A 17,554-nucleotide genomic window follows, 5' to 3' on the forward strand; every position below is an offset into this window, starting at 1 on the left:
CCTGCTTTGGTATCAGGGTAGTACTGACCTGGTGGAATGATTCTGAATGTGTTCCCTTTATTCTATTATTTGTAAGATTTTGATAAAGATTGTCATTAATTTTTTTTTTTTTTTTTTTTTAATGTTTGGTGGGGTTTGCCGATGAAGCCATGTGCCTCAGGTTTTCTGTGCTGGGAGATTTTTGATTGCTAAATTCAACTTTCATTCATGTCAGTGGTCTAAGAAGACTTCCTACTTGTTGCATTCAAGACTCATAATTCAGGGGCGCCTGAGTGGCTCAGTTGGTTAAGCGTCTGACTTCGGCTCAGGTCATGATCTCACGGTTCGTGAGTTTGAGCCCCGTACTGGGGCTGGCTGACAGCTCAGAGCCTGGAGCCCGCTTCAGATTCTGTGTCTCCCTCTGTCTGCCCCTCCACTGCTTGCACTCTGTCTCTCGCATTGTCTCAAAAATAAACATTTAAAAAAAAAAATTTTTTTTAATAAAAAAAAGACTCATAATTCAATCTTGGTAACTTGTATGTTTTTAGGAATTATCTGTTTTTGTTTTCTTCCTAAATTATCAGATTTGTTAGTATATAATAGTTTATAGTAATCTATGTTATCTATTGTATTTCTGTGGTTACCTGTTGTATTGTTTTCTCTTCCATTTTGGTACTCATTTTAGTTTTTGAGTCTTTTCCCCTTAGTTAATGTTAAAATAATTCCAATTTTGTTTACTTTTTTGGAAAAACTGGTCATTACTTTCAATGTTATGCTATTGTTTATTATGGTCTTTATTTCTGATTTTTCTTTGTTATTTCTTTCATCTCCTAAATTTCAGCTATGTTTCTTTTTTTTCTAGTCCTTTGTGGTGTAATGTTAACTTGTCTTGAGTTTTTAATACAAAGATTGACAGCACAAATTTCACTCTAACATCTGTTTTTGCTGCATCCCATAAGTTTTGCAATATTGTGTCTTCTTTTTCTTTTGTTTTGAGACAAATTTTCATTTGCCATTTGATTTCTTATTTTGCCCACTGCTCATGCAGTTGCGTGTTAGTTTTTACATATTAAATATTTAACGTAAATTTACATTGTAAATTTTCCAGATTTGTTTTACTGTTGATCTTTGGTTTTTTGCCATTGTGGCTGGAAAATACACTTGGTATGATTTCAGTTTTCTTAAATTTGTAATATTTGTTATGCCTTTTCTTAAGTGAATTAACCAATGGATTCTTCTATGTGTACTTCTATGTGTACTTGAAGAAAATGTGCACTCTATTTTTCTTGGATGGAATGTTTTATATATTATATCTTTTAGAACCATATATTCTCAAGTATGCATCATGAAGAAATGCTCTTTTTGAAAAAAAAAAAAAAACACTTTAACCCAGGGTACTCATTTAAAATAAAGCATATTGGGACATAGGGTGGCTCAGTCAGTCAAGAGTCTGACTCGTGATTTCGGCTCAGGTCATGATCTCACAGTTCATGATATCAAGCCCTGCATCAGGCCCTGCACTACATTCCACTGAGTGTGGAGCCTGTTTGGGATCCTCTCTCTTCCTCTCTCTCTGCCCCTCCCCTGCTCTCTCTCTCAAAATAAATAAATAAACATTAAAAAATAAAATAAAATAAAATAAAGCATATCAGAGGGAATGTGGCAGGAACAGGTGAAATAGGTGAAGGGGATTGAGAGTACACATATGATGAGCACTTGAGTAACGATGTACAGAATTGTTGAATCACTATATTGTACACCTGAAATTAATATAACGCTATATGTTAACTATATAATAATTAAAATAAAAAACTTAATAAAAAATAAAATTAAAAAAAAAAACCTGCACAAAAGAAAGATAAAAATGTTAATTCTGTGTAAGGAAAAAATCCAGGAACTAAAGAAAGATATCTGACAGCAGTGTAGTAAGTAACCAGTTGAAGTGAAAGGGTTAAGCATAGCCAAGAGGATTCAGCCACTAACTAAATCAGGCTGGCTTACAGGAGAGACACTCACAACACATGATATCCAAACTCACCCTGATCGCCGCTTAATAGCCCTGTGGACAATGGCTCCTCCACCTTGAATCCCAGCCCCAGGGTTTCCTGAGGCAATGGCTGGACCCAGTGATGGTACATCTGATGTCATTTCTATCAAAGAAAAATGGAAATATACATTTAAAAAAGATAGTCCTGTCTTCTTATCATCATCATCATCAAGTCAGCTTCTTGGAAGAAAGGCTCAAGCTATGGGTGAAATCTCAGTAGTTTGCTAGAAAACCCTTATGCTCATATCCACATTGCTCCTCTTAAATTCTTACACTGGTGAAAGTATACATTCCCTACTTCACTTCTCCCTGCTTCACAGAGTTTGGAAAAGGGAGTACTATATTCTATCTGCAGCCTTTACTTTTAAAAGCTTGTGAGGGGCGCCTGGGTGGCTCAGTCGGTTAAGCGTCCGACTTCAGCTCACGTCATGATCTCACAGTTCGTGGGTTCGAGCCCCACATCGGGCTCTGTTCTGACAGCTCGGAGCCTGGAGCCTGTTTCAGATTCTGTGTCTCCCTCTCTCTCTCTGCCCCTCCCCTGTTCATGCTCTGTCTCTGTCTCAAAAATAAAAAATAAACAGTAAAAAAAATAAAATAAAAAAAGCTTGTGATAGTGACATAATGTTAATCTAAAACACACACATACACACAAAATTAGTTTATACATTTTACTCATGCAGCAAACATGTAACATATACTTTCACTTATTTTATTTGGAAAATGAAAAACAAACAAACAAACAAACTGGAATTCTAACTCTACCTAGCAATATAACAAAGCCTCACTCACCTTTCTCTTCCTAAAGTGGTGCCAGTGAAAACTGGCTAAAACAGGTTTAAATGAGATCCAATGTCACATAACACAAGAATATCCAAGCTTCAATTTAAAAAAAAGAAAGAACCATTCATCATACCAAGAACCAAGAAGATTTCAAATTGAATGAAAAATAGCAATCGGTAGATGCCAACAATATGGCATAAATGTTAGAATTATCTCACAAGATTCTAAAAGCAGCCACAATAAAAATGCTTCAACAATTACTAACACAGTTGAAACAAATACACAAGTTGAAAGCCTCAGCAAAGAAAGTCTAAACAAAGATAAGATATAAAGAAGAATCAAATAGAAATTTTAGAACTGAAAAATAACTGAAATAAAGTTAAGTGGATTGATTCAACAGCAGAATAAAAGGAACAAAGAGAAGAATCAGTGAAATGTAAGACACAACACTAGAAATTACCCATTAGAGTCCTGAAAAAGAGAAGAGAAAGAGGACAAAGCTGAAAAATAATATCTGAAAAGTTCCCAAATTTGTCAAGAGATGTAACCTACAGATTCAAGAAGTTGAGTAAACCCCAAAAGGACAAACCTAAAGAAATCCATCCCAACACATAACAATTAAACTTCTAAAAAGTAGCTAGAGATAAATGATACCTTACTTATAGAAGAAAAATAATTCACAACAGCAGAGTTTTCATCAGAAACCATGGAGACAAAAAAATGTGGCATGATATCTTTTAAAGTTAAAAAAAAAAAAAAAAAAAAAAAGTCAACCCAGAATCCTACACCCTGTGAAAATATCATTCAGGAATGAAGGAGAAATCAACACAGTCTCTAATGATTTAAAACTAATGAGCACTTGCCACCAACAGACCTATCCTAAAAGAATGGCTAAACAAAATTCTCTAAACAGAGAAGAAATTACATAACAAGGAATTTTGGAACACAACACATCAACATATATCAAAGAAAAAAAACACACAATATGCAAAAATATGGGTAAAATCAATAGGCTTTCCTTCTCCTTTGAGTCCTCTACATTATGTTTAATGGTTGAAGCAAAAAAAATACAACACTATCTGTTTCTAAATGAATACATAAAAAATAATTAATACCAATTACAAATGGGGATATTAAAGGGTGGTAAGATGTCAACACTTAAAGTGTTAAAATGACACCAACAGACTGTGATGTTATGAGACATAATGCAATGCTCACTACAGCAATTACTGGAAAAGGTATACGAGGTGATACACCAGCAAACATAAATAAATCAAAATGGGATTCTTACTTAAGATTTTTTTTAGGTTTTTGTTTGTTTTTTAGTAATCTCCATTCCCAATATGATGTGGCTCAAACCCACAACCGCAAGATCAAGAAATGCACACTCTTCCAACTGAGCCATCCAGGTGCCCCTCAAAATGGAATTCTTTTTTTTTTTTTTTTTAATTTTTTTTTCAACGTTTATCCATTTTTGGGACAGAGAGAGACAGAGCATGAACGGGGGAGGGGCAGAGAGAGAGGGAGACACAGAATCGGAAACAGGCTCCAGGCTCTGAGCCATCAGCCCAGAGCCCGATGCGGGGCTCGAACTCACGGACTGCGAGATCGTGACCTGGCTGAAGTCGGACGCTTAACCGACTGCGCCACCCAGGCGCCCCTGGAATTCTAAAAAATGTTCAAATTACCTACAGGAAGGCAGAGAAAAAAACACAGAAATAAAAACCCAAACAAACAGAAAACAAAAAATAAAACAGCAAACTTAAGCCCTAACATATTAATAATTTTATGTAATATAAATATACCAATTAACAGAGATTGGCAGAGCAAATTAAAAAACATAACCCAACTCCCAACTACACGCAGTCCACAAAAAAGTTGCTTCAAATATAACAGCAGAGACAGGTTGGAAGCAAAAGAATGAAAAAAGATATATCATGTAAACACCAATCAAAAGAAAGCAAGAGTAGCTATATTAATAATCAGATAAACCGACCACAAAGCACATTATATAATATTCAAGCCACCAAGAAGACAGTTGGTATGTATGTACCAAACAACAGAGCTCCAAAATCTGTTAAACAAAAACTGACATAACAGAAAGAAGAAAATAATTATAGTTGGAGATTTCAACACCCCTCATTCAACTGACAGAACAATTAGACAGAAAATCAGCAAAGATTAAAAAAAAAAAAAATGACATCCTCAACGAACAGGGCCTAATTAACATTTACAGAAAGATTCCACCACACAATAGCAGGTACACATTCTTATATTCTTTATATTCTGTCCCCAGAATATAAACCAAGATAGAATATATCCTGAGCCATTAAACAAACCTCAACAAATTTGCAAGAATGAAATCACAGATTGTATTCTCCAACTACAATGAATTAAACTAGAACTCAGTAACAGAAAGAGAACAGGAAAATCACCATACACTTGGACACTAAACAACACACTTCTAAAAAAAATCAATGAATCAAAAATGAAGTCTCAAAGGAAATACAAAGTACACAGAAATAAAATATGAATGTAATCACAAAACAGTAAAATTTGTGGGACACAGCAAAAGCTGTACTTAGAGACAATTTTATTGCGCTAAAATGCTTATAGTGGAAAGAGGAAAAGTCAAATAATCTAAGTTTCCATTTTAAGAACCTAAAAAAAGAACAAAATCATGGCGCCTGGGTGGCTTGGTTGGTTGAACGTCCAACTCTTGGTTTCAGCTTGGGTCGTGATCCCAGGGTTGTGGGATTGAGCCCCACATCAGGCTCCAGGCTGAGTGTGGAGCCTGCTTAGGATTCTCTCTCTCTCCCTCCGTCCCTCTCCCCCACTTGGGCTGTGTGCTCTCCCTCTCTCAAAAAAAAAAAAAAAAAGAACAAAATAAACCCAAAAGCAAGCAAAAGGAAGTAATAGACAACATAAATCAATGAATTTGAAAACAGAAAAATATTTTTAAAAAAATAAATGAATTCAAAGCTGGTTCTTTAAATAGATCAATAAAATTGACAAGCCCTCAGACACAAAAAAACCCACTACCAATATCAGAAATGAAAAGAAGGAAAAAAATGAAACAAAAAAGGGATATCACTACAGACCTTGAAGAAACCAAAGAGATAAGTGGTAATTCTAGGAACAACTTACAAATGTAAATTTGACAACTTGGACAAAACAGACAATTCCTTAAAAAAAAAAAAAAAAAAAAAAACTAACTAAAACACCTGACCCCACATAAAACAGATGACTTGAATGGTCCCATAATTATTAGGAAATTGAATCCATAATTTAAAGACTCTCAAAAAAGAAATCTCCAGGTCCAGATGGAATGAATTTTACCAAACATTTAGAGTTAATATCATTTCTACACAATCTGCTCCAGAAACTGGTTGAGAAAGGAGACACTAATTCACCTTATGAAGCTAGAATTACCCTGATACCAAAACCAGGCAAACTCACTACAAAAACAAAGCAAACAAACTGACAAAAAGCTAGAGCTCAGGGGCACTTGGGTAGCTCAGTCAGTTAAGCATCCGACTCCTGATCTCAACTCAGGTCTTGATCTCACAGTTGTGAGTTCAAGCCCCACGTTGGGCTTTGCAATGGTTGTGAAGCCTACATAAAAACAAACTAGAGATCAATACTCCTCATGAAAACAAATACAAAACTTTTTTTTTTTTTTTAGTTTATTTATTTTGAGAGACAGAGAGAGTACACACATGTGAACAGGGGAAGGGCAGAGAGAGAGAAGGAAAGAGAGAATCCCAAACAGGCTCCACGCTGTCAGCGCAGAGCCCAATGTGGGGCTCAATCCCACGAATGGTGAGATCATGACCTGATCTGGAATCAAGAGTCATATGCTTAACCAACTGAGTCACCCAGGTGCCCCAAGGAACAAAAATTCTTACTATTAGCAAATAAAATTTAGCAATATGCAAAAGAATTATACAACATGACCAAATATGATTTATTCTAGAGAAGCAAGAATACTGGCTCAACATTTAATTATCAACCAACATAATCCACCATACTGCCAAAGAAGAAAAATAACAAATGATCCATCAACTTATGCCAGAAAGCATTTGATAAAATTCCACACTAATTCTGCTTAAAAAAACAAAAAAAACAAACAAACAAACAAAAAAAAAAACAAAACAGAAAAATAAGAATAGAGGGAAATGTCCTCGACCTGGTAACAGAATCTACCCCCTACCACCAAAAAACCCAAAATAAAAATAAGTAAGTAAGTAAGTAAGTAAGTAAGTAAGTAAGTAAGTAAAGAAGCCTAAAGTTAATATTACGCTTAACGGTGAAAGACAATGCTTTCTACGATTGGCAACTAGGCAAGAATGTTCCATCTCATCACTAAATCAAACATAGTGTGGGAAGCTCTAGCCAGTGCAAAAATGCAAGAAAAGGAAACAAAAGGCATAAAGATCAAAAAGGAAAATATAAAACTGTATTCACAGATGGCATGATTGTCTTTGTAGAAAATCCTAAGGAGGGGTGCCTGGGTAGCTCAACCAGTTGATCATCCAACTTTCTATTTCAGCTCAGGTCATGATCTCACATCTCATGGCTCTGTTCATGAGCTCAAGCCCCACATCAAACCTGTGCTGACAACACGGAGACTGCTTGGCATTCTCTTTCTCTCTCTCTACCCCTCCCCTGCTCGAGCATGTACGATCTCTCTCAAAATAAACTTAAAAAAAAAAAAAGTAGATCACTTATATATTGCTGGTGGATGTAATATAGTACAGCCACACAGCCACTCCAGAAAATAGTTTGGAAGTTTCTTTAAAAAATAAACATGCCACTAACATACAAACCACCACTACACCAGTGGGTGTTTATCCCCCAAAATGAAGACTGTATCTACACAAAAACCTGTCCACAAATGTTTATAATACTTTTATTTGTAATAGCCAAAAACTGGGGGGGGGGGGGGGGGGGGGGTAAGTCCTTTAATAGGTGGACTACCTGTGATATACACCCAAATCACTGAATACTACTCGGCAACAAAAAGGAATGGAATATTATTACTACACACAACTGGATGAGAATCACGTGAGTGAAAAAAGCCAACAATAAAAGCTTAATGTATAACCCTATTCATAAAATACTCTTGAAATGACAAAATTATAGAAATAAGGGACAGATTGGGGTTGCCCAGAGGGAGGGGGAGGGCACAAAGAAAGGTGTGGCTTTCAAAAGGCACCATTAGGGACCCTTGTGATGGTAGAAATCTGTGTCTTGGTCGTGATGGTGCCTATTAGTTTTGCAAGACACTATCATTGAGGGAAACTGAGTTAAGGGTAGGAGATCTCTGTATTACTTTTCATAACTGTATATGAACCTAAAATTATCTCAAAATAAGAAGTTTGGGGACACCTGAGTGGCTCAGTCAGTTGAGTGTCCAACTTCGGCTCAGGTCATAATCTCACGGTTTGTGGGTTCAAGCCCCACATGGGGCTTGCTGCTGTCCGCACAGAGCCTGCTTCGGATCTCTGTCCCCCTCTCTTTCTGCCCCTCCCCCACTGGTACACACACTCTCTTTCTCAAAAATAAGCAAACCTTTAAAAACAATAGGTTTAGAGGCGCCTGGGTGGCTCTATCAGTTAAGTGTCCAGCTTTGGCTCAGGTCATGATCTCACGGTTTGTGGGTTCCAGCCCCATTTTGGGCTCTGTGCTGACAGCTCAGACCCTGGAGCCTGCTTCGGATTCTGTGTCTCCCTCCCTCTCTGCCCCTCCCCTGCCTACACTGTCTCTGTCGCTCTCTCTCAAAAATAAACATTAAAATAATAGTAACATTTAGTTTAAAAGTTTTTAAAACACTTTTATCGCCTCTCGGCCTTTTGGCTAAGATCAAGTGTAAAGGTTTTTAAAACACTTTTAAAGTCATATACTTCATCTTCCTTTTGAACTTTAAAATCTGTCAAGTACTATTAAACAATTCATGAAATTAATTCAATGACATTAAATTTATATAGTAATTTTGAAAGAAGAAGAGCATCATGACTTTGAATTTCCTCATCCAGGAATATAGTATGTGTTACATTTATTCAGATCTTTTCTAATGTCCTTTAATAAAATTTTATAGTCTTCCTAAGTCTTATGTATTTCTTCCTCTATTTTTAGGTAATTTATAGTTACTAGTATTATTGTGAATTAAATCATTTTTCCATTTCAACTTCTAACTGGTTTTTGCTAGAATAAAACAAAACTATTGATTTCAGTATATTTATATTGTATCCAAATTACTAATTTGTCTTACCTAAAAGTATTTAATTTATTGGATTTTTTTAGTATAAAATCACATCATCTACAAGGAATGATTATTTTACCTTTCCTTACTCAATATTTACAGTATTTTGTTTTCTTCTCTTACAGCATTATTGCAAGGTTCTTAATCCATGGGTCAATGGATAAAACCCTCCCTCCACCAGGGGAGGCTGGTTTGTGAACTTGGAGGAAAAATTTTATCTTTATTCTCATTAATCTCTAACTGAAATCTAGCATTTCCTTCAACCATGAAAGTACACAGTAAACCACCACAGTATTAGTAACTGTGACTGTCATCAGTAGGAATCAGATATTTTTATATCACAATTACTAAAAATATTTAGGATTAACATCCAATACTACTCAAAAATGGGGTAATTATGGGATGCCTGAGTGGCTGAGCCTCCAACTCCTGATTTCGGCTCAGGTCATGATCCCAGGGTCGTGGGATCAAACCCCATATCAGGGATTTTCTCTCTCTCCCTGTCTCTGCCCCTCCCCTGCTTGTACATGCACAAGCATTTAAAATAAATAAACTTTTTCTTTTTTTAACATTTATTTTCCTGAGAGAGAGAGAGAGAGAGAGAGAGCGAGCAAGGGAGGGGAGAGAGAAAGGGAGACAGAATCCGAAGCAGGCTCCAGGCTCAGAGCCGTAAGCACGGAGCTGTCAGCACAGAGCCAGATGCAGGCTCAAACCCACAAACTGTGAGATCATGACCTGAGCCAAAGTCAGATGCTTAACCGACTGAACCACCCAGGTGCCCCTGTAATATTAACATTTTTAAATATTTTTATTATTTAAGTGCATTACTATAGAACAATTAGAAAAGATGCAGTAAGCCAGGAGATGAAACTTTTCAATCTCTAGTAGTTCCACTATATATTGCTATTTTATGCACTGAATAACTAAGGGATTATCTAAGAAAGGTTCAACAAGGAGAGCAAGCTGTCTCCTTGTATTCCAGCTTTTCCAAGCACGTGCCAGCTGAGTCTAAGGGTTCCAACATGGCCGAAGAAGCAGAGCCTTTTATTTAGGGGTAAGGGTGACATAAAAGTGAGGTAAGAATTTTTTTTACCTACAAAGCAGAAGTTCTACTCCTGAGTTTTACAAGGAGTAAAGGGGGAGTAGAGAGTGCATGGATAGTAATACCTAACACTTTTTTCTCAGCCCTCCCTGTGGGTTAGGCACTACTGTGAACAACCTGTGTGTCTCTCATTTATTCCCATAATGACCCAAAGGAAGTGAGAAAGGGTTCAACAGTTCTCACCAAAGACGTCCACGTCCTACAAAAGGTTAAGCAACTTTGATCTAGACAATCTCCAAAGCAAACGTGGATATATCTCTGACTTATCCATGATTTCATTGGACTTAATTTGGGGGGGGGGGTAGTTCTATGGATTTAACAGCTTTTTTTAAAAAATCAGGAATGGATTTTTTTAAATCTGAAGCAAATACTTTTGTAAAGTATTTATTAATATAAAAGTTTTTTCTTTTAGTTTGCTAATGACATAAATTATAGAAGTTTTCTCAGGTTGAACCATCTTTTGAGTTCCTGGACTAAACCTTACTCAATAATTCCAGAAGACTGAATAATCTAAAACTCCATGTCCACCTAGAATCTCAGAATGGGACCTCACTTGGAAACAGGGTCTCTGAAGATATAATTAGCTAAAACTGGGTCGAAATGGGTTAGGGTGGGCTCTAAATTCAATGACTACTCTCTTTATAAGAGCAAGGAGAGAAACCTAGATACAGGGAGACAGAAAACGGAGTGACATGTCCATAAGGTAGAGAAGAAGGAGAGATTTTTGCCTCAGAGACTCCAGAAGGAACCAAAGCTACCAACATCTTCATTTCATATTCTGAGCCTCCAGCACTGTGAAAGAGTATTTTGTTTGTTTGTTTTAAACCCCCAAGTATGTGAATTTGCCACAGCAGGCCTGGGAAACTAATACAATAATGATGTATGATTCTTTTAACATACTCTGGATTTGATTTACTAAGATTAGCTCCTTTAAAATTTTTTTTTTAACGTTTTTATTTTATTTTTGAGACAGAGAGAGACAGAGCATGAATGGGGGAGGGTCAGAGAAAGAGGGAGACACAGAATCGGAAACAGGCTCCAGGCTCTGAGCTGTCAGCACAGAGCCCGACACAGGGCTCGAACTCACGGACCGCGAGATCATGACCTGAGCCGAAGTCGGACGCTTAACCGACTGAGCCACGCAGGCGCCCCAAGATTAGCTCCTTTTAAATGGAAGAAGAACTTAGGATAGCATAGTTAAGGAATATTCTTATTCCACTGAAGTCAAGTACCTTCTACTCAGATCACAATTTGACAGAAATTACAGAAAAACAATAAATATATTTTAGTCAGTCAACATAGTCTCCCAGATTTACCAAAAAGCTACTTCTAAACATAACTTCCTTTCCTGAAATATGAGAATAATACAAAACTAAGTTCACTGAAAACAGGACTGAGGAAATCAGAACTGATAAAAAAGCATTAGAAGCTGAATAGACAAGGGGTGCCTGGGTGGCTCAATTAAGTATTCAACTCTTAATTTCAGCTCAGGTCATGATCTCAAGGTTGTGAGATCAAGCCCCTCCCTCTCCCTCTGCCCCTCTCCCACTTTCTCTCTTAATAAAAGAAATAAGTTGAATACATAATATGAACATTTGTTCATAAAGAAATACTGGAACAATAATTCATCATATTCTTAATGTCTAAAATATGAGTCAGTTTGGGAGCCACCTGCAGCCGGTTAAGCGTCCGGCTCTTGATTTCGGCTCAGGTCATGATCTCACAGTTCGTGAGTTCAAGTCCCACATCAGGCTCTATGCTGACAGTGCAGAGCCTGCTTGGGATTCTCTGTCTCCTTCTCTCTCTTCCCCTCCTCCAGTCGTGCTATCTCAAAATAAATACATAAACTTTAAGCAAAATAAAATATGAATTACTTTGGATATGTTTTTAATTTTTTCTTTATTATTCCTAAAATCTACCTCCAAACTATATTTACAATAAACTGCACCTAACCTAAAAACACAAAACCTCTTTTATGCATGTCTTTTATTATAAGTCCAGGCATTTATAACTGCCCTTAATACTGGATAAAGAATGTACTTAAATACAATTAAAATGATGACGCATCATTGCAAACTACAGTAATCAAAACAGTATGGTACTGGCACAAAGATATACATACCAGTGGATTAGAGAGTCTAAAAATAAACCATTATATGTATAGTTAAATGATTTAACAAGGGTTCCAAGACAATGCAATATTTTTTTTTTTTTAACAAATGGCACAGGAAAAACTGTATATCCACATACAAAAGTACCCTTACTTACATCACATATACGAATCAGCTCAAAATAGATCAAACACCTAAATGTAAGAACTAAAGCTAGTAAACTCTTAGAAGAAAGCACAGGAGGAAAGTATCATGACAATGAATTTCGTAACTTCTTGAAGACAATTTGCAAGATGAAAAAAGTTCTGGAGGTGGATGGTGGTGATGGCTGTACAACAATGTGAATATACTAAGGGCACTGAACTGCACACATAAAAATGGTTAAAGTAGCAAATTTTATGTTATGTGTATTTTGCCACAATAAAAAAAAAAACTATAATATATCAGAAAAAATTTTTTTCCAGAAAAATTTTGAAGTGGCTCTGTATCACTGAAATGGAAGGTTATCTACCATATATGATTATAGAAAAAATAAGCTACAGAAAAAAACATATAAAATGTTCTTTTTTAAAATTTATATGTATAACAAAAGCCTGGAAGAACTCATTTAATATTAACTGCATGCCTACTATATGCCAGGCACTGTTGCAGATCCCAGATATAAAGCAATAAATAGAACAAAGATCCCAATACTTACGAACTTTATATGCTAGTGGGAGAGAGAAATCAAAAAGAGAAATAATTAAAATATAAACTGGATGACAATATGAAAGTGACATTTTATAGGAAAAAATAGATAAATAACAAATTTCATATGGTTCAAACTAATAATTTGTTATACAGTGATAAATAGGGAGAAAAATAAACTGTAGGAAGTCAAATCAGAAGTATATAAAGGTCGGGACACCTGGGTTGCTCAGTCAGTTAAGCAGCCGACTTCACCTCAAGTCATGATCTTGCAGGTTGTGAGTTTGAGCCCTGTCCGACTACACCTGAAGTCATGATCTTGCAGTTCATGAATTTGAGCCCTGCATAGGGCTCTGTGCTGACAGCTGGGAGCCTGGAGCCTGCTTCAGCTTCTGTGTCTCCCTCTCGCTCTCCCTCCCCTGCTCGCACTCCTTGTGTGTGTGTGTGTGTGTCTCACAAATAAACATTAAAAAATATATATTTAAAAAAAAAGAAGTATAGAAGGTTGAAGGACAGGAGGACAGCAATTTTATTTTTTTAATTTTTTTTTTTTAACGTTTATATATTTTTGAGACAGAGAGAGACAGAGCATGAACGGGGGAGGGGCAGAGAGAGAGGGAGACACAGAATCTGAAGCAGGCTCCGGGCTCTGAGCCATCAGCCCAGAGCCCGAAGCGGGGCTCGAACTCACAGACTGCGAGATCGTGACCTGAGCTGAAGTCAGACGCTCAACTGACTGAGCCACCCAGGCGCCCCAGGACAGCAATTTTAGATAGTGAGGAAAGACATCATTGAAAAGGTAATAGGAAATAGGAGATAAGAAAAGGAGATAAAGGAATTAACCATGCAGGTATCTGGAGAAAATGCATTCCAGACAGAGTGCAAAGACACAGGGTGAGAACATGCCTGTTAAGTTCTAGAAATAGTATGGATGATATCATGGCTAGAATGAAGTGAGCAAAGGTTACACAATAAACTAATAGTGGTTATCTCTGAGATGGCATTTAGAGACTTCTACATTTAATTTTCTGTATATCCATATTATTTTGTCTTTTACATTAAGCATATATTACTTTTATAACTGGGAAATACATGATCCCAAGTTTTTATTTATTTATTTTTATTTATTTTTTTTTTTAACGTTTATTTATTTTTGAGATAGAGGGAGACAGAGCATGAACGGGGGAGGGGCAGAGAGAGACGGAGACACAGAATCGGAAGCAGGCTCCAGGCTCTGAGCCATCAGCCCAGAGCCCAACGCGGGGCTCAAACTCACAGACCGCGAGATCGGACCGCGAGATCGTGACCTGAGCTGAAGTCGGACGCTTAACCGACTGCACCACCCAGGCGCCCTGATCCCAAGTTTTTAAAAAAGAAAATGAATGTGTGTGTGTGTGTGTGTGTGTGTGTGTGTGTGTGTGTGTGTGTGGCATGCATTGAAAATCTGAGAGAACACAGCTCAAACTTTATAATTAGATAAACCTGGATTCCAATCCTAGGGTTACCACTTACCACATGTATGAACATAAGCAAATTACTTAATCTTTCTGAGTTTATCTGTAACATGCAACTAATAATAATACCTACCTTTGGGGAAGATTATATTAGATACTGCAAGTGAAAAGTACTTAGCATAGCATCTGACACAGTGTAAGTAGTACTTAAATAGTAGCTTTATAAATATATATCAAACACCAAAATGTTAACTGATTTTGCTATTATTAACTTTTTCATTACAAAAGTAATATACTAAAATACGGATATATAGGGTGCCTGGGTGGCTCAGTCAGTTAAGCATCCGACTCTTTATCTCAGTTCAGGTCTTGATCTCAGGGTCTTGAGTTCAAGCTCTACACTGGGCTCCACATTGGGCGTGAAGCCTACTTAGAAAAATATATATATATACTGCACGCACACACACACACACACACACAATATTATAGATATACAGAAAATGCTATACATATCCAGAAAACCAAATGTGAAAGTCTCTAAAAATATTCAACAATACAGAAGCAAACAATCAAAAGTAAAATCCTTGGGGCACCTGGCTGGCTTAGAGCATGTAACTCTTGATCTCAGGGTCATGAGTGCAAGCCCCACACTGGACATGGAGACAACTTAAAAAAAAAAAAAAAAAGATTAAATAAAATAAAAGTAAAATCCTCTACACACGTACTCCAATCCCACCTCCCCCCTATGGTATTAATATTTTGAAACCTTCCAAATCTTTTTCTATATATCATATATTATAGCTTGGGTAATTTTTACATAAGATAGGGAGAGATCATATTATATTTATTCTGAATCTTGTTTTTTCCATGTAATAATATACTGGAAGGTGTGTCATGTCAATAAATACAGGTAGCACACTCTTTTTAATAGTTATACGGTACTTCACAGTACAAATGTATATATTTATGACATTCAAACTATCACTATCACAAATGTTTCAATAAATATAACTGTGTATCTTTATGCATGGTAACAGTATTTCTACACTAACAAATTTCTGAAAATGACTCCCTGGATGTAAGGGAACATATTTAAAACTTTGCACATTACCCTCCAAGAAAGCTACACCAATGAAGAGCCTCACCAACAATATCAAATTATCCATGTGTCCACCAGCCCTGGGTTCTGGCAATCCTTCAAATTTTTACTCATTTTCTAGGTATAAAATGATTATCATTGTTGGTTTAATGTTCATGTATCTGTTATTAGTAAGACTGAGTATATTTTTATACTATTGCTAATACTTTTTCTATTTCATCCTATAAAATTTAAATAGTGATTACATGCAACGTCCCTAAGAAAAAGCAAAATCTTCCCATAAAAAAATAAAGCTCACTTCTAGTAATAGGTTTATATAGAATCCATGAGTTAGAGAAATCTAGAGAAAGAAAAGATGATTCTGAGATGGTTTAAATTAAGATGCGGCAGTCTGTAGCACAGAGAAGGTGCTCAGTAACAGGAAAAAGTAAAGGAAACAGGGCAGCCAGCCAGCAGTTTCAAAAAGGTAAAGTGAATGTGGGCCTCAGAAAAAGTAAAGGAGAGGAAAAAGGCATTCCACATAGACAAAGGACATAAGCAAATCCTAAAGGGAGGTATGAAAATAGTTGTGAAGAACTGTCAGACCTATACAGAGCACAGAGTCTGTATTTGGGAAAAAAAAAATAAGATCTCAAGTGTTAATTGTGAGAAGGCCTTACATGACAAGATAAAATCTTAGATTTGATTTAACAAAGACAAAATATATCTTTAAGTGAGAGTGACAAAAATAAAATGTAAATTAAAGATTAATCTGACATATTTAAAGTTTGAAGTAATAGAAGCAGGGAAATGAATGAGACTAACCAAAATGAGGTGATAAAGGCATAGTATGACAGTGGGATAAAAAGTAAAGGAACCTCTATAATTTTAAGCTATATAACTTCTGAATAAAAATAAGGGGGTAGGGGTGTCTGGGTGGCTCAGTAGGTTAAGCGTCCAACTTCGGCTTAGGTCATGATCTCACAGTTTTGTGAGTTTGAGCCCCATGTCGGGCTCTGTGCTGACAGCTCAGAGCCTGGAGCCTGCTTCAGATTCTGTGTCTCCCTCTCTCTGTGTCCCTCCCCGGCTCACACTCCATCTCTCTCAAAAAAATGAATAAACATTAAAAAAAAAAAAATAGTGAAGTAAGTGTATACATCTACTTTTTTTCTCTTCCACTAAACATTTATACAAAGAAGAAAAACAACTTTATACAAGACATAAAATCCACGGATAGAAAAAATGGAAGAAAGAAAAGAGCAACAAATTTTTGGAAACTGGAACCTTTGCCTTGATAGATCCACAAGAACTAAATCCTAGGGCACCTGGGTGGCTCATTCGGTTAAGCATCCAACTTCAGCTCTGGTTGATGGCCCGTATCCAGTTCTCTGCTGTCGGCAGAGAGCCCACTTTGGATCCTCTGTCCCCCCTTCTCTCTGCTTCTCCCCCTCTGGCACACTCGCACATGCACACTCTCTCTTTCAAAAAAAAGAAAAGAAAAAAGAACTGAATCCTAAGCCAACAAAGGGAGAAGCAGAAAACTACCTCAATATATGTTAGAATCCCCCAAAGTCTCAGGAACTGGTGACTCCAGGTAGAGTAGTGGGAGGTGTGTATGAATGAAAGCTAAAGTAAAAAGGATTGGTTCCGGGTGCCTGGGTGGCTCAGTTAAGCGTCTGACTTCGGCTCAGGTCATGATCTCATGGCTTATGGGTTCGGGCCCTGTGTCGGGCTCTGTGCAGCTCGGGGCCTAGAGCCTGCTTTGGATTCTGTGTCTCCTTCTCCCTTCCCTGCTTGTGCTCGCGTGCGCTCTCTCTCTCTCTCTCTCTCTCTCTTTCTCAAAAATAAACATACATTAAAAAAAAATTAAAAAAAAAAAAAAAAGGATTGCTTCAACATCTGCTTAAGCAGCAGGTGGATTTCCAGGTCCTCACCCTGTTCCTTCTAGCAGGGAAACTGCCCAATATATGGAAACAAACGAAAATGAAAATACAACAATCCAAACGTTTTGGGATGCAGCAAAGGCAGTCCTGAGAGGAAAATATATTGCA

At 36.9% G+C, this 17,554-nt stretch overlaps 1 protein-coding gene across 4 annotated transcripts in view; it reads right to left on the reverse strand.

Moving 5' to 3' along the window:
* ARNT (aryl hydrocarbon receptor nuclear translocator) overlaps positions 1-17,554 on the reverse strand; it is a 79,468-nt gene that overhangs the window by 52,836 nt on the left and 9,078 nt on the right. For all 4 annotated transcript variants that reach the window (XM_045479080.1, XM_045479083.1, XM_045479082.1 and 1 more), the window contains exon 2: positions 2,018-2,129. In XM_045479080.1, the coding sequence (XP_045335036.1) occupies positions 2,018-2,129 (112 nt within the window). The remainder of the gene's footprint in view (positions 1-2,017; positions 2,130-17,554) is intronic.

Source organism: Leopardus geoffroyi, chromosome C1 (assembly GCF_018350155.1).
Source record: "Leopardus geoffroyi isolate Oge1 chromosome C1, O.geoffroyi_Oge1_pat1.0, whole genome shotgun sequence".
Lineage (NCBI taxonomy): Eukaryota > Metazoa > Chordata > Mammalia > Carnivora > Felidae > Leopardus > Leopardus geoffroyi.